This window comes from Protomyctophum bolini, assembly GCF_963924005.1.
Source record: "Protomyctophum bolini genome assembly, chromosome: 4".
Taxonomy (NCBI): Eukaryota; Metazoa; Chordata; class Actinopteri; order Myctophiformes; family Myctophidae; genus Protomyctophum; species Protomyctophum bolini.
This window is the reverse complement of record NC_137865.1, coordinates 40,700,995-40,724,488: the sequence shown is the minus strand read 5'-3', so window position 1 is coordinate 40,724,488 and position 23,494 is coordinate 40,700,995. Positions and strand designations below refer to the sequence as shown.

Here is a 23,494-nt window from a genome sequence, read left to right as displayed (position 1 = left end):
TGTGGTGTTGGTACGATTAAAAATGTGGTTATAAGAGCGAGTTAAGAATTGTCAGCGCGATAATTTCCTCGTAAGAATTATACAATGGAGGTCAATGAGCAGATTGACTGTTTTTGTGTCACTTAAAAGGCCGTAGTTCACATTCTGTATGTCTCTGTGCTTTGGTGGTCACATTGTGTGAAAGAGGACATGTGTGGCTACAAAATGACAAAAGAACATGCGTGTAAAATGAATACTTTGGCCGGGACGACAATTTGTTTGGTAAATTTTCAAGGAAAGAATTTCAGTCTCCACACTCTAGTCAAAGAAGGCCCGCACTCTAAAATGGCACTAATTACGCGAAACGGCCTGCGATTGAACTGCGATTTCGGAAAAACAGTTTAACGTATTCGAATACGGTTTGAACCACGAAAAAGTCCAGAGTCGTGTGAGCGTTCTAAAGTTTAAATCACGTTTCTACGACAAAGTATGCCAGAGTAATGAGGCTGCAAAAGTGAGGTTGATTTAGAGATAAATCCCATTCATTGTCTATGGGAGGCAAAAACTATAAATAAAGTTAAATATTTTAAAAAGTATAAACTTTTTCAAAACAACTTTTTCACCAATGAAAGTTCAAAGATAGATGAACATTATAAAGTTTGAATGAAGTTTCAAAGTGAAAGTATGACGGAGTAATAAGAGCTCAAAAAAGTTAACTGTGAAAAATGGGACCTTTCTTCCATCGACTCTCATTATAAAGGATGTTAAAAAAAAGTTAAAAAGTTAAAAAGTATAAAAAGTATAAAACTTTGTAAAAATAAAAATACAAGCACCCATCACTGCAAAGAGCTGAACAGTTTGAAGTTTGAACTAAATTTCTAGCATAAAGTATGTGGAAGTAGTAGGGTGCCAAAAAAAAGCGGCGGAATAAATAAAGAATAAATATAGGCTGGCAATAACTAGTGTGTGCTCGCTGTAGCGAGCCCACAATTATGTAAGTGAAGACAGTTATCCGACGACCGACGCACATGTCCACTGTAGGTGTGCAGAAGGACTGTTTTCTTCTAAAGTTTTCTTCGACAAACACAAACATGGCACAAAATCTTTTGGGATGTAAACAGGGGTCCTTGGCCAAATACATACATTAATTTGGGTGTCGTTGAAATTAAAATGGGATAAAAAATAAATCCAATCAGGGTTTCAAAATTAAATGAAAAAGGTGAATCGATGCGATAATGTTGTACAGTATTGTGCACTCCATAGTGTGCGTATGCAGCGCTAGTACAGAGAATGACGTGATGTCATTTAACAGTGTACTGTACACAGTACTGTACCTTACAACGACACTCCCCCGTGGTCTTGTTGCAATCCCGATAGTAGCCTTTGGTAACGTCACAGTTACACGGGCCACAGATAGGGTTCCCCCACCATCCACGAGCACAGGGCACGTTAGCTCTGGAAGCATTAAGCACAGGGTACGTTAGCTCTGGAAGTAATAAGCACAGGGCACGTTAGCTCTGGAAGTAATAAGCACAGGGCACGTTAGCTCTGGAAGCATTAAGCACAGGGCACGTTAGCTCTGGAAGTAATAAGCACAGGGCACGTTAGCTCTGGAAGTAATAAGCACAGGGTACGTTAGCTCTGGAAGCATTAAGCACAGGGTACGTTAGCTCTGGAAGTAATAAGCACAGGGTACGTTAGCTCTGGAAGTAATAAGCACAGGGTACGTTAGCTCTGGAAGTAATAAGCACAGGGTACGTTAGCTCTGGAAGTAATAAGCACAGGGCACGTTAGCTCTGGAAGTAATAAGCACAGGGTACGTTAGCTCTGGAAGCAATACATCCATGAATTAGTCCCACACTGGCACACAGACAGCAGAATGAACAAGTAAATAATTAATTGCATTTTGATAGCGCTCTTCCAGAACGTTCCAGACTCTACGTGCGTCGCTTGCCGTGAGTGTGCGAGTCTTCTCAGTGGTTGAGAGTTGAGACAACGGAGGTGTGTGTGTATGCCTGTATGGGCGTGCATGTGAAGTTGGGTTGACAGGTTCAATGTTGCAATGTTGCTGAAAAAACGGTGGCTCCAAACAGATCGCCACAGTGCTCAAAGCGCTTTACAATGGTCCATTCATTCATACATTGGGAGGTGAAGCGGCGAACAGTCGACGCCAGCGTCCTCACTTCCCACATTCACACACCAATGGTAGCGAGCTAGCACCGACCGACTCATTGGAGGCAATGTGGGGTTCAGTGTCTTGCCCAAGGACACTTCAACATGTAGACAGGAGGAGGAGCCGGGATTCGAACGAACTGCCGACCCACGGATCATTGGATGACCTGCTCTACCTCCTGCCCCAAAGGCCCCATTTACACTGGCAGACAAAATCTAGCCTGAATCAGATCTGTTCCACATCAAGATTGAAATCTGATTGGTTTAAATGGTCACATGACTCATTTAAACAAATCAGATTCCAATCTGGATGCGGCTCAGATCTGATTCAGGCTGGATTTGGCTGCCAGTGTAAATGGGGCCTAAGTAGTCACTAGTCAGGGGCTGTCTCGTAAATGGTAGGCTAGAGTAGGCTGTGTATCCATCAATTATCCTGGTGAAGTGTCTCAACTCTGTGGATCAATTCATAACCCTAACCCTGATCTCAAACACTAACCCTAAACCTAGCCCAGAACAACCGCACAAGTATAGCACTCCATTTTACACCGTGATGGAAAAAATACTGAATTGCTAAATTTGCAATTACTCTAAAACGCAATAAACCAACACAATCCTCGGGTTTACATCTGCACGACCAAAAAATAAAAGAAAACATCTGGAAATGGTCTCTATAGCGCGTTGTAAAACGTGACTCGGGGTCAACTTTAAAACAAGCAAAGCTGTTCAGCACAGTCAGGTGTGTCAAGTGGCAAGATTACAGAGCGAAGATTGACACCAGGGTGATGATCTCTGCCACAGGAACGCCCCCTGCTTTAAACTAAACGCTCAGCAGGGTAGAGCCATTGGGCTCCATTTTCGTCACCGCTAAACCCCTTATCCCTAAACTTCTTTGCCTTTTTTTTTTACCATTTTGCAAAACAAAATGTAGATTGGCTAGTTGAACTATTCAAAAATGTTTTTCAAAATAGTAAAAAAAAGGCAAAGAAGTTTAGGGATAAGGGGTTTAGCGGTGATGGAAATGGAGCCCATTGTCTTTTAAATTGAACAATGGGCTGTCTGGATGCGGGTCGAGGTCATTTTGACCAAAAACAAATAGGCAGAGATGGTACAGTATAAGTATGCCTAATTTCATATTTAGAAAATGTTTCAGATGAAAAAAAAAAAAACCCAAAATCAACTTCAAAATCACAAAAAGGGTTCAGAAAGACCTCACAAACACTCCAGAGCTGGCTGCCCACTGCATTGAAATAAACACGTAAATATACTATAAAAAATGGAAAGAAATGGAACTGACTTCTGCTGGCAGTATTCTCCGTAGTAGCTGGCGCCACATTGGCAGCTGTAGCCTTGAGCAGAGCTGGGCTGGCGGACGCAGGAGGAGACGTGCTGACAGGGGTTGAGGAGACACGCGTCCACACAGTCCCTGCCAAAGTGCCCTGGGGAATGGAGGAGAGGAAGGGGTGTGTCATGACCGAAAGAATAAGGTCGCGAATACAAGCGGCCGAAATTAGTTTTCTCAGACAGGTGGCTGGCATCTCCCTTAGAGATTGGGTGAGAAGTTCAGTCACACGAGAGAGACTCGGAGTAGAGTCGCCACTCCTTGGACCTTAGCCTGAAAAGGAGCCAGCTTAGGTGGTTCGGGCATCTGGTTAGGATGCCTCTCAGGCTTCTCCCTAGGGAGGTTCTCGATGCACGTCGCACTGGGAGGAGACCCCGGGGTAGACCAAGGTGCAGATGGAGGGATTACATCGACTCACTGGCCTTGGGTCTATGGATCCCCCCAGGAGGAAGTCACTAATGTTGCTCTGGAGAGGGAAGTCTGGAGCTCTCGACTACGGATAAGCGGTTGAAGATGGATGGATGGATGGATGGAAGGGGTGTGTACTATACATGGTGTACTTTATGGAAATTAAAAAATTAAAATATACTGGCTGATGCATGTAATAGACAGGGATTCCTAAAGTCAAAAAACACAAGAACCCATTGTCACAGATAAAGCTCCTCATTGAAAAGAATCCACCACAAAGAATCCGCCGCACCGTACAGTACAGTAGTCCACAGACTCACCAGGGTCACAGACACAGACAGTCCACATACTCACAGACACAGATAGTCCACAGACTCACCAGGGTCACAGACACAGACAGACCACAGACTCACCAGGGTCACAGACACACAGACAGACCACAGACTCACCAGGGTCACAGACACAGACAGTCCACAGACACAGACAGTCCACAGACTCACCAGGGTCACAGACACAGACAGTCCACAGACTCACCAGGGTCACAGACACACAGACAGACCACAGACTCACCAGGGTCACAGACACACAGACAGACCACAGACTCACCAGGGTCACAGACACAGACAGTCCACAGACACAGACAGTCCACAGACTCACCAGGGTCACAGACACAGACAGTCCACAGACTCACCAGGGTCACAGACACACAGACAGACCACAGACTCACCAGGGTCACAGACACAGACAGTCCACAGACTCACCAGGGTCACAGACACACAGACAGACCACAGACTCACCAGGGTCACAGACACAGGAATGGGAGCCCCAGTTGTCGGAGCAGCGGCTGTGCAGCGGACACACGCTGGGGCTGCAGGCGTCGGGAAGCTCACAGCCGTCTTCTACGCTGATCTTCTGTCCCTGGAGCATGTTGACGTTGGCCAGCTTGGTGGAAGTCTCGCCCATTCGCACTCCCTACACGCAGGATGGAAGCATTGGAAGGGAATGGAAGGAACAATATAGAAAATCCTCACGTGGACAATAAATTAATACCGGTATTAACCCCCACATAAGCCCTTTTTTATGTTACACAACACAGAATATAGGTGTGGGCAGTTAACAGACTCCATCTTCCTCGTGTAGGTTAATAGAGTAGTCAGATTGAGAACCATTGTTTTATTATTATATTATAAAATTCAAAATTGAGGCAAAAGTTTGAAGTAATGGAGACATTGAAGTCATAGTTCTGAGCCTCACCTGCATACAGCCCTTCAGTCCGCTCATCACAGAGCCATCCTTCTTCATCAGACCTCCTACAAACAGACTCCTCAGTCTCAGGCCGGGCAGCTCGTTCCCGATCTCCACCGACCTCTGGAGAAAACACCGTTAAACATGTCATTTCTTTCACTAACATGCCACATATTATTATTATTATTATTATTATTAACATTATTTAGTACTTACCTTCAAACATTCATTCTTATACCTCCAAGCACAGTATTATTTGCCTACATATATATAACACATGCATGCATACAGTATATACACACATAGACCATACACACATAATCCATCAATTATCATGTCTATATTTCTCCTTCTTAGTTCATATCTCCCCTCCCTTTCCACGACCCCCATAACTTTTACAGACCTGTAAGGGTCAATGTGGTTCCTCCTAACTATTATTCCTTTAGCTGGGGATCCCCTGGGACCCCCTCAAGGATCTCTGAATAATATTATCGTTTTGTTCTAGCTGGCCAAGATACCTGGAACATCCCATAGTCCAGAGAGACACCCGTGTTCAACATACCTGGAACATCCCATAGTCAAGAGACCCGTGTTCAACATACCTGGAACATCCCATAGTCAAGAGACCCGTGTTCAACATACCTGGAACATCCCATAGTCCAGAGAGACACGTGTTCAACATACCTGGAACATCCCATAGTCAAGAGACACGTGTTCAACATACCTGGAACATCCCATAGTCAAGAGACACGTGTTCAACATACGTGGAACATCCCATAGTCCAGAGACACGTGTTCAACATACCTGGAACATCCCATAGTCAAGAGACACGTGTTCAACATACCTGGAACATCCCATAGTCCAGACTAGACCCGTGTTCAACATACCTGGAACATCCCATAGTCCAGAGACACGTGTTCAACATACCTGGAACATCCCATAGTCCAGACTAGACCCGTGTTCAACATACCTGGAACATCCCATAGTCCAGAGACACGTGTTCAACATACCTGGAACATCCCATAGTCCAGAGACATAGTGGCAAACATACCTGGAACATCCCATAGTCAAGAGACACCCGGGCCACGTATTTGATGTCCTTTCCATCTTTGATGCTCTTGAGCTCCACCTGAACATGGTGCCATTCTCCATCGTTGACGCACACCTAGGGGTGGAAAACAGGCCATCAAATAAATACATGTTATTGACAGAACAGAACAGAAATGACTAAACAATTCTAAAAAAAAATATATATATATATATAAAGTTTCTCGATTATTCGATTAAAATAAATCGATAGAATTAATTTACAATTCAGGAATTTAGCAGACACTCTTAATACAGAGCGATTTACAGTAAGCAATAACGATACGATACAACTTTATTGTCAGCTTGCACTGAAATTTGTTTTCGTCCATGACGTCACCGTTGAAGAAACAGACAAGACATACATTACAAAACGGTAGACATTACAGGACAAAAATCAGAGAAACAATCAGGAACGAGAACATATCCACTGGTTTAACCCATTCTGGACGGGAACCCCTTTTGGTGTTAACTAAGCATTATGTTATACGTTAGCTATTGAAAAATAGCAGATCTACAAGCTTGTAGGTCTGCTATTTTTGAAAAATCGTACAAATGCGGCACAAATCTTTGAATATATATTCTTTCAGAGCCAACATTTTTTTTATTTCAACGTCAGGCCTAAATGGGTTAACGATTTTGGTTTAGAAGCAAGACATCAAGAAGCAAGACAACACAAGGTAATAAATCAAATGCATAGAAATAGTCATCTAGGATCATCAGTAAACCAAGATCCTATCTGTCCAACAGTAGAATATTCGCACATTGAAACTATAAACACTGTAGTACTCCAGGTCAATAATGTTGTATTTATAGACCCACCTGGGTGGTCAATAATGTTGTATTTATAGACACACCTGGGTGGTCAATAATGTTGTATTTATAGACCCACCTGGGTGGTCAATAATGTTGTATTTATAGACACACCTGGGTGGTCAATAATGTAGTATTTATAGACCCACCTGGGTGAAGTCCAGCCCTATAAACACTGTAGTACTCCAGGTCAATAACGTTGTATTTATAGACCCACCTGGGTGAAGTCCAGCCCTATAAACACTGTAGTACTCCAGGTCAATAACGTTGTATTTATAGACCCACCTGGGTGAAGTCCAGCCCTATAAACACTGTAGTACTCCAGGTCAATAACGTTGTATTTATAGACCCACCTGGGTGAAGTCCAGCCCTATAAACACTGTAGTACTCCAGGTCAATAACGTTGTATTTATAGACCCACCTGGGTGAAGTCCAGCACGGCCACACGCTTCACCCCGAGGAAGACCTGGAAACGCAGGTGTCTGCTGCTCAGCTGGACAAACAACAACAACACAGAGGTCAGCGTCAGTCAGGGGAGGAAATGAGATCAGTGGTAGAACCAGTCAAGATGAGAGGAGAGAGAGATAGACAGGAAGACAGATAGAAAGGGAACGAGAGAGAAAAATGTTTCATACTTTATTTCCCCAGTGCATTTTTCTTTTGCAGGGAGTCCACTACTATAGAACCCATGAGCTGCTTTAAAGCATCTCTGGTATTTCTTAATGTTTTCCAGATGTTTCATTTTCCTATACCAGCCTGTAGTGCAAGACATATATATCATAGACATATATTTTTTTATGAATAGTGTGTAATTGTTGTGTGAAGTTAAACATTTACGCTTTACCCATGAAAGGGTATTTGGCTAAAAAATGAAGTATTATTAACTTTCTCTATCACTTTCCCTTCACATTGCCAACGTGACAATAGGCCTGCAGTCTGGTTGCCCTAGTGGTGTACAGTGTGATGCACAATTTCAACCCACAACCGTGTGCGGTATGGTAAGAAAATGAGGGCGGGAAATAGGAAGACAGCAGAAGGTCTATTTAGCATATACTCCTGACATACAGTTCTGTAGCTATAACACAGTCGTAATGTATCGTTAGGCCTTTTGTTCTATTCCCTTGGTGCTTTTTAACATTCCATTATCATTAGACATGTTCCAGATGCTCACCAGCAGCTGTATCCTGGAGAAGTCCCCGGCGTTGGCCTGCAGGAGAGTCCCAGAGCTCTGCCGTGTCCTGAACATCAGCCCCAGGTACCAGGGGATGGCGATGGTGACCTCCGGCTCACTCCACCACACCAGAGCATGGCCGCTGAAGTGCTGGGGGGACGGCATGACTGTGTAGGGCAAGGAAGGAAGGATTGAGACATGAGATATAGCATTATGTTAACGATAATATAGTACTGTAGTAGTTGTGAAATACTAATGTATTCCTGAAATAGTCCTAGGAATGAGTTACAAATGTGACGACTCTAGGAAGGGCATGGCCTGGTCAGCCTGCAATGACATGCATAAGATCTGTTCATCCCAGCTTAGTAAGATGTTAACTTATATTAAAAGTAAAAAATATTTAGGACGACCGTTGAGCCGATTCTACTCTATGGCTCCGACACATGGAGAAACTAGAGAAACGGTTGGATGGCACTTACACCCGCCTTCTAATGAGAGCGCAAAATCTGTCTTAGAAGAGCCACCCATCGACTAATCTAATATACGGCAACCTTCCACATGTTTCTTCACTAGTCCGATCCAGAAGAACACAGTTTGCCGGCCACTGCTACAGAGCTGACAATGAGGTTATATCGTCCCTTCTTCTCTGGAGTCCTGCCTCAAAGCAGACCAGAGGTAGAAAACTGTCGTTCCCTGATGTCATCACTAGGGACACGTGCATCAGTAAGCAGGAACTGGAGATGGCAATGAAGAACCGGGAAGTCTGGCATGGCATTGTGAAATCCATGATCTCGACCGTGGTCGAAAAATGATGAATGATGATGATGTGAAGACTCGATACAGAAATTGCTCACTAAATAAAGTGTTTCCTCGATATACAGTACCTATATAATATCCTTCCATGCAATGCACACAAAATCCATGTCATGAATGATTGATAAGGCTCTATATTTCTTCACATGAGGATATGGATCATACTAAAGAAAATCCAAACGCATGTGCACACATACAGTTCACACCAATAGCTCGGCATCCGTTACAATACAAAGGAAGCCATTTTGATCATGGGTTGCAATCATCAATAACACAGAGTTAAGCTAAAACTATAAGCTCTTGGAAAATGTAGAGCTACTTCTAATCTGATTTCATTCTTTCTGATAGATTTCACAACAGAATGGAAATGGAAATGTTGTTGAGCATACAGTGATTGACTTCAGAGGCCAGTTTCAGGGTTAGCGATCGGCGACAATAAGCAGAGGAATTATATCAACAGTATTTTTTACAGTGCAGTATTGTCTAATGGACAAGACAACCTGTGCACTCCTGCAGGGTTTAAGGTCAGTGTTATTATTGTGGAATGCAGGAATGTGAGAGTTTCTTTCATTGGCAGGAAACATGACCCCATTAGCATTTACTGTCTGTTTCCTCCAAGCTGGGCTTCATGCGGGAATTACTGGAATTCTGTATTTGTCTGACAAAGTGCACGTGGTGAAATACAATGACATGCGCACACATGTGCGCTTGTAAACACACACGCATGGACACATATACTGCACATTATCTATTCCAAACCAAAACATTTTTGACAGAGGCAGGCAGACACGGACGTGCAATGCATGCACGTTTGCGGACGCACACACACACACACACACACACACACACACACACACACACACACACACAGCCACACACGTGGTCACACGCACATTCACTTTTCTTTTACCTTGTTCACAGTTCTTGCCCCCAAAGCCCAGTGGACAGTCACAAGCGTAGGTGCCCCATTTATTGACACACGTTCCTGCGTTTTGACACACGACGTTGGAGCAGAAGTCCTTCTTTGCTGTACAACCTATGAGTGCAACGGAAATGGAAAACAATCAGTCAACTGCCTCCCAATCATATTAAAAGCTACTTAGATTGTACAGTGTGAGGCTACATTTAAAAAGAACCACTTCAGCCCTGCATACTTCGTCAACAACAAATACCCCCCAAAAAACGATTATTTACAAGCTTTACAAAAAGTGTCGTCGTCGTGAGCTTGTTCATCTGCAACTGCCAATAAACATTTTTGAAACATTTATGTATTTTCATTTGCCAAAATAGTTATTGTATACCAGGGTTACATGTGAAGACAATGAACAAACAAAAAAAGGTTTTCAAAGTAGCACAGCTTTTTTTCCCCCCCAAAGGGTGAAATTTGCAGACCAAAGAAAAGGATTCCAATGCATTCTGTCTTTGATGAAAAGAATGTATGTATTTAATGATGAGTCTCATACCCGCATAGGTGCCATTGTTAGCAATGAAGCTAGCCATGTCCACAGGCTGGCTGTCGATGGTCAGGTCCTTCATGCAGCCCACAAAGTTCCTGTTGGTAACTGGGAAATCTTCCGGTAGGTTGGGAACACCGCCAAGCAGCAGTGGACCAGTCAGGTCTAATGACCTGAAGGCATGAGCAGAAAAACATCAAATTCAATCTAAACTTTAAGGCAGGGGATCAAAGACTTGGTCTTGTCCGTGGCAAATTTTAGATTTGATCCGTTACTGAATTACTGAACGGTTTTCTCCAGAATATGTTAACGTAGGACACTTATATTTACTACTAAACTACGGCACTACTATGGCACATTACGAGTCCAACTAGAGCAAGTAGTTTTCAAACGTTTTATTTGCAAGGACCCCCCTTAACTCTGAGAGTGTACAAATGGAACCAAATGTGTCTGTTAGATTTTAAAGTACTGCTTTTATTTATATTTGCAAACGCATTAGTCCATGTCGGCCATGACACATAAGTGTGAGTGAGTGAGTTGGCCCAGTTATAGCTGCCAACAGTCGAAGGCCCTGATGAGAACCAGAGCAGGGTGCAAAGCACAGGCATTGTTTTTATCTACTTTATCTACTTATCTACTAAGGACAACTTTGGTATTTTTCAACCAAGGTTCATGTTTTAGGTTATTAGAAAAAGTAAAAGATGAGTGTTAATCTTTTTTTCATTCGCTGCTTTCTTTTGTTCTTTCATTTTAGCAATTTTTGACAGGGGGCGGGGGGATTCGAACATGGTGCTAAATGTGTATTTGTTTTACGACATTTTACGGCGATTTATTTTTATATAATGTACTATAGTCCTACTAAGCCCAAGGAAATTACATCTGGCCACAAAATATCACGGAATCTACTGGTGTGAAGAAGGAGGTGACAAACTGACATATACTGTCAAAAAAAGCTAAAACGAAAGAAAGCAGCAAATCAACCTCGGTTGAAAAAAAAACAAAGTTGTACTTAAAAATGGCGTCTCTAAAGCTCACAATACATCGCAACACAGAGCTTGTAGATTGGCTATTTTCTGCTCAGAGATTTGGTGTGGACTGACTGAGGGAAAAAGATTAACATATCAAGTACAGAGCCGACCCCAGTCAACTGAGTATTAGTTCACTAAGTAATAGGGGGTTCAAGTGGTTAAATTCTGCCGTGTAAAATAAGTACTTTTTCCTTTTGTTTTTCTACAAGACTGTTTTAGATTTATTGAAGGATTATTTATACTCTCACCCGCGAAGAAAGTTCACGCTATAGCGATCAGTCTTTCTAATCACAAAACTCCCCGTTTCTTTGAATGACCACTGCCGACATAGCAGGTACATTTAACCCATTTTGGTGTTTTAAGCATTATGTTATACTTTAGCTATTGAAAAATTGCTATTTTTTTTTTATCGTGAAAATGTGGCCCAAATGTTTGAATATATTCAGAGCGAACATTTTTAACTCATCTTTGCTTCTGGGGAGGTCCCTGGAACAACATATTTTTTAGATGGGGGTAGGCGGCCAAATACATAATACATTCATTGACATGAACAAGGTTGAGCACCACTGATATAGAAAGGATTTAGAATTTGTATAATCGAGCTCAGGTCTAAATGGGTTAAATAATGCCCTCTTTTGTACAGTATTTATGTTAGAGCAAAACAGAGCATTTAAATGTGAATAAGAAATTAGGTCATATACTGTATAGGAGATTTGCATAAGAATTGAGACTCATGGATTTAAGGAGCTCATTATGAACAACAAGCATCCAGAGCAATATAAACAGAGACCTCTTTTCCACAATGGGAACTGGTTCAGTTCTTTGTGGTTCTTAGTCCATGAGCCTTAATTATGAATTGAGTGGGCAAAACCATACCTACCGGTATATTAGATTGTTAACACCATGACACTTCCCCAATTGATTACTTACACAAAGACAATGATTTATTGTATTACAAATTTAAAAAAAATGTAATATGCAAACAAGGCATTATATAGGAAATATGCAAAGAATAGAAAATATGAAATAGGGTTATCGTATATTAATTATATTGATCCTATAAACAATTTTGGAGCTCTGGCTCATGGACTAAGAACCAAAAAGAACTGAACCGGTTCCCATTGGGAACCAACCGGTGGAAAAGGCGTCATAGAGAGAGAGAGGGGATAGAGGGGAAACCAAAAAGACAAAATAGCGAGACAGTGGATTCATGGATTGATTCATATATACTGTACATACATGCCTGTGAGCAGCACACACACACACACACACGCGCACCACACACGCACCACAACACACACACGCAAAGACAACTCACTTCTTCAGTCCAGTCTGTGTACCCTGGGCCGCACAAGAGTAATTCCCAATCTGGCCACCGAAGCGAATCGCCATGGCACTGTCACAGTCGTCCACAGCGACAACCGCCACCTTGTCCCCCGAGGGCCCGTGGGGGGTGCCGAGGCGGCCCATGTTGGCCTGGAAAGGAGGAAGGCCAAGCGATGTGTTAGGAGGAGGAGGATTAGTCAACAGTGTTGATTTTGACAGCTAATTTTCACATTTTAGTCACCTGGAATGGTCTCGTGTTGGTCTAGTTTTAGTCGACTAAATATCATAAGATTTAGGTTGACTAAATCTACAGTTGATTTAGTCGACTAAAATGTCTTTCGTAATGACTGATTTTACACATTTTACACTCGTAGATCGGCTATTTACAGCATTCAAACCACATGTAAAATGGATCTCTTGTCCACTAGTTCCTTCCTAACATTTTAGTCTACTTTTTATTTGTTGACGAAATTGTCAATATATTTACTCTTAGTTTTTAGTCATCATAGCTTAGTTTTCATTTAGTTTCGGTTTCGTCAGTGAAAAAAGGTAGTCGACGAACATTCTTTGTCATAGTATTAGTCGACGAAGAGAAGAAGATGAAATCAACACTGCTCCACAACAGTGTTCAGGGAGAGAAGAGGATGAAATTAACACTGCTCCACAACAGTGTTCAGGGAGAGAAGAGGATGAAATCACCACTGCTCCACAACAGTGTTCAGGGAGAGAAGAGGATGTAGATGTTTACGACCCCAGAGGTTTTAATGAGCTCCATTAGTGAGACATGGACTTGATGGGGGAAAGTAGACCCTTTAAGCAGTTACCATTCCTTTAAGAGTGTGCAGCCGAGCTGTGCCCAATGCAAGGTCACATAGTGACAGAGCGATTGCTATATAGTGTTGGACAAAGGGAGTGACACGTCAGAATTCTCCAGGACCGATAAACCTCGGGACTGTGCTTCGAGGGGCCCCCGATTTGACTGATATGATCGAATCTGATTCGTGATGTAACAGGTCGTATCTGCTTTCATATGTGTCTTTGCTGTTCATATGTATATCACATGACCATTCAATTTGGGATAATTATGGGCAATCAATAAATGCCAGATCTTGTGAATCCATGATTTTAAGTGTACAGCCTGTTTATTGGACTATTAGATAACCCTCTCACAGAATGGCGCATGAGACTGCATATCATTTTAATCATTTTAAAATAGTTCAAATAGCCGATCTACATCTGCACGTTGTGAGCTTGTAGATCAGCTATTTGAACTATTTTAAAAGGTTTTTTTAAATAGTACAAAATGGCAAATAAGTTATAGGGATAAAGGTTAAGGGGTGGAGCATAGATAATAGCGCTTGGTGTGTCTAGGAAAGAAAGGAGTGGCCCAAGGATCGACCCCTGGGGGACACAAGTATGCAGGGGTCTAAGTGGTTATCTTATGGAAAGTAAACAAGAAAACATAGCCAGCAGACATCATTTCACCATGTTCAATGTCTGCTTCACAACAGCAAGGATAGGACAGAGGAAAGACAGTGGCAAATGACAGTGGCAGACACACAAGTTAAGCCTAATTTATACTCTGACTCCGTAGTACAATGGCTTCCCACTGACCTGCCATGACATGCCAAACAGGTTCACTTTTAACCACTTAAGCCCTAAATACGTTGTCATATGACAGAGAGTAAAATTATCTGATCTACAAGCTCCCAACGTGTCACAATGTGATGTGCTTTGACTACTGTGAGCTTTTTTTTCTTTCTCAAATCTCTTTTTAAACGTTTCCCCTATAGAGCAGTCCCGCCCCCTCGAGAGTCCCGGAAAATAATTCCCCGTTCATTTTCCCCATAGACTTTTCAAAAAGTATTTATTTAAAGACGTTTACGCTGCAGACAAAGCAAACTCGAGTTGTGATAAATCATGACAATGAACACAATGTTTTGGGCAAATCAAATAATTTGTAAGAAGAAAAAGAAAACAAAAAGTGTCGAGTTGGCTTTGTCCGTGGCATAAACGTCTTTAAATAAATACTTTTAGATAAGTCTATGAGGAAGATGAAAGGGGAATTCTTTTCCAGGTCTCTCGTTGTCATGAAAGGGGGCGGGACTGCGGCACTCTATATTGACATGCCCAAAATGTACAGTAAATGCCAGGTTGAAAGTGGTTTCCAAAAGGCTTCTGGAGCAATCAGAGTCCAGCCTCATCGGTTGGACCGAGCGGTTTATTATGCCGCTGCATGATGGGACCCAGCTGCATAATAGCATGGAGCAGCATAAGGCGAGGTTTGTTTGGGCGCAGAGAGCCGAGTGGCACAGCGTGAAGAGCCCGCTAATCGCTCTGTGGATCGGAGATCCCTTCACATTGATGTCTAATTGGATTAAGGGAAGCGAGACTGTGGTGGGCAGACACACAGTGAACACTGGAGAGCTCCATGTAATGTCTTTTACATTTTAAAGGTATTTATGTGACACCCCCGGGGCCCTTATCTCTCTCCAGGGTAACATACAATAAGGAGGCAGGTGGATGTTCAGTCTGGGTCTATCTGAGGACGCTATGACATCACAGCACCCATAGCTGGCTGGTGGACACATGAGGTCATCTGTTGTGAGGATCAAACCAATCCACTAAAGCAGTAGGGTTTACAAACTTTTTCAGCTCCAAACCCCAAAACAGAAATGTGTGCATGGTCTCCCTGGCCTGCATCATGGGACCCAAATATACATGTGTGAAGGGACCCGATGTTTGGTTTTGGTTTTTACGACAGGCTCGTAACTCACTTCTGTAATCTGTAATCTGTAGTGCTCCAAACTTTATTAGACACTTTTGAACTTCACTGGTCTTCTTCAGGTTAAGGGTCTGTATCTAATGCTGCGTTCACATGGGCAGATACCAGTGTTGGGTCAGCTACATGTAGCTTAACTTGCCCAACACTGCAGATAACAATGAATCATAGCTAATAGGCCTATTCATTAACTTTAATAGACATATTGCTTACTCCACTATACGTGCAGATATTCGAAGACAGCAACGTGAAGCTACAAAGCAAATCCGACACTATGTAGCTGCTACAAAATATACAAAGATACAAAGAAAATACAAATATACGCTGTGAATCTTAGTATCTGTGCATCTGCCTGTGTGAACGAACGAACGCAGCATAAGCGTTACAGTAGTGAGCTGTGACCCTGGTCCTTTCTAATGATGTCACTGTTCTGTGCAGTTTGGCTCAGCACCAAGACAAGGGAATGCTCTAACTGTTCTGTTGAACACTGGCTGCACTGGAGCAGTGGTTCAAGACAAGGGAATGTGCTCTAGCTGTTCTGTTGAATACTGTCCCTGAAACACTGCACTAGAGCAGTGGATCACAGTAGTTCACAAAGTAGTTCACAGACCTTTTAGCCCATCAACCTTAAAGGGATAGTTCAGATTCTTTGAACTTAAGCTGTATGAAATACCGGTACTTGCCATTAATATAGTGGTTGCAACTGTATTAATTGATTGCCCGAGTCCCGTGGTGGGAGTTCTGCTCTGGTTTTGGTCAATATTAAACCCATTCTGGGTCCAGACCCATTGTTTGGGAACCTCTGCACTAGAGCCATGAAGCTGCCTGCAGAGCGCTTCACTTACATAAAGTCATAATAATATGACTTAATAATAATCTTTACTGTCAACTATCACTATCAGTGAACAAGAAAGATACCATATATAATGTCAAATGTATGGGGTGGCCATTTAACATAATGTATGTGCTGCTGACAGTATCAGTAAGCATTCAGCCAGGTGATTTAAGGACAATATTGTGAAGATTGCGAGAAAGAGCAGAACAACTTAAATTCTATGCAGACCAGAACCAGGCTGCATTCTCCTCAATGGACGGGACAAAGAGAACAGCTGTTCCTTCCTTGCTAATCACTTTACTGTACAAACCGTAAATGTAATTTGGGGTCACAGTGGATTATGAGTTATGATGACATAAAGCACAGTAATCCAGAGACGCTGTTTATCCCTGAACTTCTGAAGTGGAAAATTGGTATTCGGGGGGGGGGGGGGCGGGGGGGGGGGGGACACACGACATGGCCAGTGTCACTATAGTTATAGAATGAATTGATTGTATCAAGGCCACTTCCATCGCCAGAAGTGCTATATTGATCAAAACCATCAGAACCAACTACAATTACAATTTAGGCATTTAGCAGACACTACTTACACTCTTACAGTAAGCAAGGTGAACATGAGGACATGCATCTAGTTATCAAGTGCCACCATAATAACCGATCCCTTCCCCACAGCAGGAAAATGTAATTTATTCTTTGAATTGTATTGCTTTTGTTCCATTCCTAAGCCAATGTTGCTACTGCTCTGACAAAACTCTGTCTAATCAGCACTAATAATATTTCTAATGCGATTAATCCGTCCTCAAAACCCCGGGCGGTTAGCTCAATCGTCTGGGCACCTAGGCTGCCAAGCCAGCCGCCGAGCCAGCAGACTCCCGAGCCCGCCGGCCTTTGCCGCGTGTCACTAAAGGCATAAAAAAGTGTTTTCTTTAAAGAATCGTGTGAGAATCGAGGGCTTCTATCACTCCAGTGCACCAGTATTGAATCACTGCTACATTGACCCTTTCTATTCAGTGACATGTGCCATACCTCCAGGTCTGTAATGAAGTACGCTTGCATGACTAAAGCCTGGCGCTGACTCCAGTGGCATCCCTGTCACATCTCCACAGATCTGTGTAAACCTAGCAGTATCTATACACCTAACATCAACGAGCATCTTTCGCTAACTTTAGCCTCAGGAGGACGTAGTCTTACATGCTGGCCCCATTGTCCACAGTGACAGAACAGGAGAGGTGTCTCAAAGCTATACATTACTCCCATGACTATGGCCAAGTGAAAGTCCTGTTAACGTATGTTAACTTTGTTCCCGACAGCCGAGACACGGCCGATAGCCTACAGGGTTCCGCCTACTCTCTGTGGTATAGATTTCAAACAAATGATGGAATATGATGATGAACATGATGGAGAATAATTGACAGTGGTAACATGAGTAGTCCTCGAAGATATCTGAGCAAAGATCAGCCTAACTCATATACAAAGACGCACGCGCGCGCACACACACGCACGCACGCACACAGACAGACGATTGTAATACTATACTTGTGAGGACATCAAAAGTTTAGGGTGGACATTTTCGAAATTACATTTTTACCTTTTTTGTGGGTTATTTCACCCAATCCCTAAATATTGAGTTAAATAGTCTCTCGAGACAGACTAAGAGGGTGCTGTTTTTCCTTTGTGTTGCCAATGGGTTCCCAGATTGGTATAGAATTGAATAGACCTATTCCTAAATAAGATCCTTGCCCCCCCAAAAAACAGAAAATGTGTCCCAAAAAAAAAGCATTTTTAAATGATTCCTGGCACAAACGAACACCTCATAATGCTGAATTAAACCCTTATAGTTTACAAACATTGAGGATAAAGTCTATACGGTCATTTTAAAATAGTTATGAATTCCAAGCAGCATAAACATTCTATACATAGCTTTTCTTGCAAGCCTACACCATGGAATTCAATCATCAGTGCTCTGTCTCGTAGGCCCATAGCGCCTGTCATGTAACGTACAAAGTTCATTGTCAGTCAGTGGTACAGCGAATGCTGAAAGGACAGCCACTGTCTCATGGTGAGGTCATGTTGCTTGAGGAGTTGCTTAAAACAAACGCGACACCCGCTGCCCTTTGAAATATGTGAGACGAGACCTTTCTTTCAACTCCCTGCTGACTACAGTCAGTCACTACTCACTACCAGGGGACGTGCAGAGAGCATTAGAGAGGCATTAGTCCAATACTTAAATGGCAGAGGTTGGACAAAATTGGATTATTTTGTTTCTCACCTGATTCTGACAGGACATTATGGCCCTAGATCTTGCGCCACCCCTTACCCCTTATCCCTAAACTTATTTGCCTTTTTTTTTTTTACTATTTTAAAACATTTTAAAATAGTACGAATAGCCGATCTACAAGCTAACAACGTGTCGATGTAGATTGGCTGTAGTTGAACTATTTTTAAATGTTTTAAAATAGTAAAAAATGGCAAATACGTTTAGGGATAAGGGGTAAGGGGTGGCGCAAGATGGAGCCCAAAGTCTACTAGCCAGGATAAAAAATCTACCCAAATCTGCTCAATACTATATCAAACTAGGGGGTTTTCATGATTCTGAATCCATTCCAAGCATTAGTTTTGCACAAAAAACACTCCTTGGGCTAAAAGCGTCCATAGCCATCATCACAAATGTGATGAGGTCAGCACATTTTGGGGACATTTGGGTAAGTGGCTATGGCCAAATTTAGTCCAAGGAGTGTTTTTCATGCAAAACTAATGCTTGGAATGGATTCAGAATCATGAAAACCCCCTAGTTTGAAACGTCACATGCTACGGCTAGTAGACATAATGTCCTGTCAGAATCAGTTGAGAAACAAAATAATCCAATTTTGTCCAAACTAAGAGGAATTCTTTACTTTATGTACTGGACTACAGGGGCTGAAATCCCGTAAGAGGGCACTTTTGGACTAAAATAGCTAAAATAGCAGATCTACAAGCTCACAACGTGTCGTGCTGCTGCTGCTGCAAAGCCTTGAGAGCTTGTAGAACAGCTATTTTCGGGGCGCAACCCAGCACCCTTTATCTACTGGAGATGCGGACTTGTATAACATGGATTTCTAAAAACAAATTAGTTCAACGCAAAACGCTGCGTTCAAGTTCAGGTTTCTTTGGAAATGTCTGTGTGTGCCCGACGACTGCACGTGCCTCATGGTCACTACATACATAATGTTGGGGGACAGACAACTAAACCCAGGCTATATGCTTTGCATGCATTCAGAGCAAAACAACATTCCTGGGAGAGATTGATCTGATGTTGTTCCGACGGTCAGTCAGACAGTCTGACTCGGGGCAGTGGAAATGTGTCATCGGGGGAACTGATACAATAGGCCCGACGTGGCCGTCATTCTGCAGATGCCATCCTGACTAGATTAATTGGGTGAAACTTGACCAGGGCAATGAGCGAGAGCTGTCTCACCATTGTCACTGCTGACAGCTGGAATGCTATTATTTGGCAACATTCATGTCAGTACACATAGTGGTTTAATAATGACACGCGGTGTGTACTTTACACTGTAAAGTAATTATTTACTTAAGTACTGTACTTAAGTAGAGTTTTGAGGTATTTGTATTTCCAATACTGTTACTTCTACTCCACTACATATCAGAGCCAAACAATGTACTTTTACTCCACTACAATTCATTCTACAAACGCCTTCTAATTACTGATCTAAGTTTTCTGAAAACCTTCAAATATTTATTCAAAAATTACAGAAACTGTATGTTGCTATATACTGTACATATATATATTATATAATGTACCAAAATTGGTTCCCGAGTCCGACTCCATGATGGTTTAATGTACTGTAGTTATCACCTTAATTCCCTCTCTCTGTTGGGAGAGAGAATGGACATGCTGCCACTTACTTACGGAAGTTTATTAACACTCAGGATTGTAGTGTTCCTTTTTTCAGGGCAATAGGTCATTTTAATTGATGTTATTTCAAATATTGCTATAATTTGGCATTCTCATTCTCAAACAATAAATCTAACACAACATAAATAATAAATATGAGTTTAGAATTCAAACTTCCGAGTAGCCAAATCTGTCCCGCCCCAACATTAAAAAATGTTTTTGACAGCAGAGAAAGAAGTCCTATATGGTAAACTCACACAAACTCTGTACAAGGATACTTATATCATCAATATTAATTACGTAACGTTTCACAGTTAATGCTTACAGAGCATTTCAAATATAGCTAGTTTGTATAGTCAATACGCTGGCTGTGGTATAACTAGGAACTTCCTCCAAGTAATTTGTTAAAAAAACTGATATTGTTGTGGACTACTATGTACGTAGATATGTGAAGTTTTCCTTTATCTGTTGTCCTACCTTTAAAGACTACTGGTATTCATTGTACGTATCAGTGTCGGTGTCATGTGAGGAGAATGAAAGACACAGCGGGTCACAGTGATGAAAGGAGACGAGTCTTTCCTACATTCCAAACAAACAGCTTCATAAATCAAATGGTGTTCCATCTTCCTGCGTCTGAGGGTTACAGTAAAAGGGCCCAGTAGATTGAAACGGTGCCCAAGTGAATGTGAAAAAGTCATTGTAAAAAAAAAAGGAAAGAAAAACTAACTAAAAACAAGAAAAGGGTAACTAAACAATGACATACAGTACGCTAGCCTGGCTAATAAGCCAGACCGATTGATAGTCAAGGTTAAAGGTTCTTTATTATCTGTCTTGTCTTAGACAAAGGGCCCGCATAAGCGCAGAGCAGCGCCAATACATCTTTCTTGCAGAGCAAGAAGATGAGCTCTGGGTTATTAGCCAGGCTAACAGTAAACAGCTCCGGACATTGTGCCTCTCGTGAAAAGTGCTGCAAAAATTTGGTCAAAAACAAAATAAAAACAAATGTTTGGCTTGAATACCATAACTTCTATGAAGAAGAAAACCAACTGTGTACACTGTACTGTTTATGCTGAACTGAAGGGAGTTTATGATGATGTTAACGCATGAGTGAGCGCTGCTGTTGCAGAACCCCAAGCTACTCATTGTCCCCCCCAGAGAATGAAGCAGCATGGGGGGGCGGGGGGGGAGGACAGCGTTTCTCTGTCTCCCTGTGGGGGGGAGGGGAGGGGGAGACGGTGCACAATACGTCTTCAGGACAGACCAAAAGAAAGCAACACAAAGGGTGATCAAAGTAACATTTCAACGGGATAAGTATGAAGAAAAAAAGGGGCTCACGTCACCGTGACGACCCATCAGGGATGGTCTGAGTGTCGTGGCTGTCGGCCCGGCCCGGGGAATCCTTGTATGTTTAATTAAAACGGATCATTTTCAGGTAATGGTGAAAAGCACCTGTTGTTCCACTGAATACATTACGTACGTATTATTGAGTCACAAGATCTTTTTCATATTTTTCATACTTTCCTGATGAACGTATGAAAAGTATTACAGCAAGACCTTGTGATTGCTGAAAAGAATCGTTATTTTGTGTTTAGTATAACATAGGGCTTTAATTTATGAAAAATCATAAAAACAGAGATTGCAGAAGGTTTCTGCCCGAAACAGCAACGGCTGCGAGAACAGAACACTGCTACTATGTAGTACAATCGTGCTGTTTAATTGTTTTTGACTAATAAAGTATTCATGTGTGTGACATTTCTTTTTTAAAACAATGTTTTATCATATAGGAAAACTATTGGTGGAGAGGTTTGTCTAAAAACCATGTTATGCTTAGCTGTGATTGGACCATAGCAGTTTGGGGAGGGGCTTAGCTATAGGTCAATTAGGACAGCAATACTCTCTCCCTCTCTCTCTCTGTGTGTCTCTCCCTCTGTCTCTCTTTCTCTCTCTTCTGTTCATCAACATGACAGCAACAATCCCACTCATCAACCAAGTCACCAAAACAAGCACTGGCGTGTCTGTTCCCATGGCAACAGCAAATACCCTCCCTGGCAAACCCTTGAACTTGAAGTCAGTCAAAGAGGAGGTGGAGGGGTTTAGGGTGCTGGAGCTGCCCCACTTTGGTGACCTTTGGCCCCACTGGACCAGGGGCTTTGAGGAGGACTCGTCCCTTTGTTCGGGACATCCTAATCTTACCAACCATTGCCCGAATTATGACAGATCAACGGTGTGTGTGTGTGCGTGCGTGTGTGTGTGTGTGTGTGTGTGTGTGTGTGTGTGTGTGTGTGTGTGTGTGTGTGTGTGTGTGTGTGTGTGTGTGTGTGTGTGTGTGTGTGTGTGTGTGTGTGTGTTTGCGCGCGTGCGTGTGTGTGTCGAGGGGACGGGTGGGGGTGGAGTGTCAACTGGCCGCTTATTATGCCCATATGTGCATATATAGATCATCATGCAACAGCTGGCAATGAAAACAATGAAACTATTAGCTGAGCTGCACTCTCCATCTTCACTTACTGTATGTACACACACACACACGCTCGCTCACACACAAGCGCCAACCCTCCCCCTATGCCTTAGCTAAGTTCATTGTGTTTGACAGACTCTTCAGTGACGCCAACAGACAGATCCCATCGTCCAGGAAGTGTTTTTTTACCTTGTTGTAGTAGCGGAGCGTCACCGTGTGCCAGCGGCCATCACTGACCCCTCCCAGAACAAAGGGCGATACGGTGGTTTTGGTCTCTCCTGAAAAGAGGGAAGAGGAAAAGGGAAATTGTTTTATCGACTCCGTGTCGTTCGCACGGTTAACTGGTTCCTCCCTTGGAGGTGCATATAGTCCATAATCTGTCGACATTTTGGATATATTCTGTTAAAGTAATATGTTCAGGTGGTAGATGGGAATAATAACCTTTCTGAAATGTCCTTAACTAATAAATTACCATTCCAAAACATTGTTAATCTATTACATCACAGTGTTTCAGTTAGAGCTGACTACTGTATTATTTTACAGTAGTTCCTTTAACTTCATTCCTCCCAGATTTAAACCTTGTACAGACGTATACGGTTCACACCAGGCCTCTAGTCTACTGTCTACACAACATGTTTCTGTTTTTCTAAACCTTGAATTGTTCACTCAGGCTAAACCACTTTTTTTTCAATTTGA

The 23,494-nt window shown here is 42.4% G+C and overlaps 1 protein-coding gene across 1 annotated transcript in view; it reads right to left on the bottom strand.

Annotated features, from left to right (window-relative positions):
- Positions 1-23,494, bottom strand: part of LOC308313537 (cadherin EGF LAG seven-pass G-type receptor 1-like) — an 81,411-nt gene that overhangs the window by 31,877 nt on the left and 26,040 nt on the right. The window contains exons 5-15 of the mRNA XM_080760710.1: positions 22,988-23,076; positions 12,827-12,984; positions 10,490-10,653; positions 9,937-10,062; positions 8,214-8,380; positions 7,464-7,535; positions 6,195-6,308; positions 5,153-5,266; positions 4,696-4,870; positions 3,446-3,587; positions 1,314-1,434 (exon numbers count right to left, since the gene is read on the bottom strand). Of these exons, the coding sequence (XP_080616836.1) occupies positions 1,314-1,434; positions 3,446-3,587; positions 4,696-4,870; positions 5,153-5,266; positions 6,195-6,308; positions 7,464-7,535; positions 8,214-8,380; positions 9,937-10,062; positions 10,490-10,653; positions 12,827-12,984; positions 22,988-23,076 (1,442 nt within the window). The remainder of the gene's footprint in view (positions 1-1,313; positions 1,435-3,445; positions 3,588-4,695; positions 4,871-5,152; positions 5,267-6,194; positions 6,309-7,463; positions 7,536-8,213; positions 8,381-9,936; positions 10,063-10,489; positions 10,654-12,826; positions 12,985-22,987; positions 23,077-23,494) is intronic.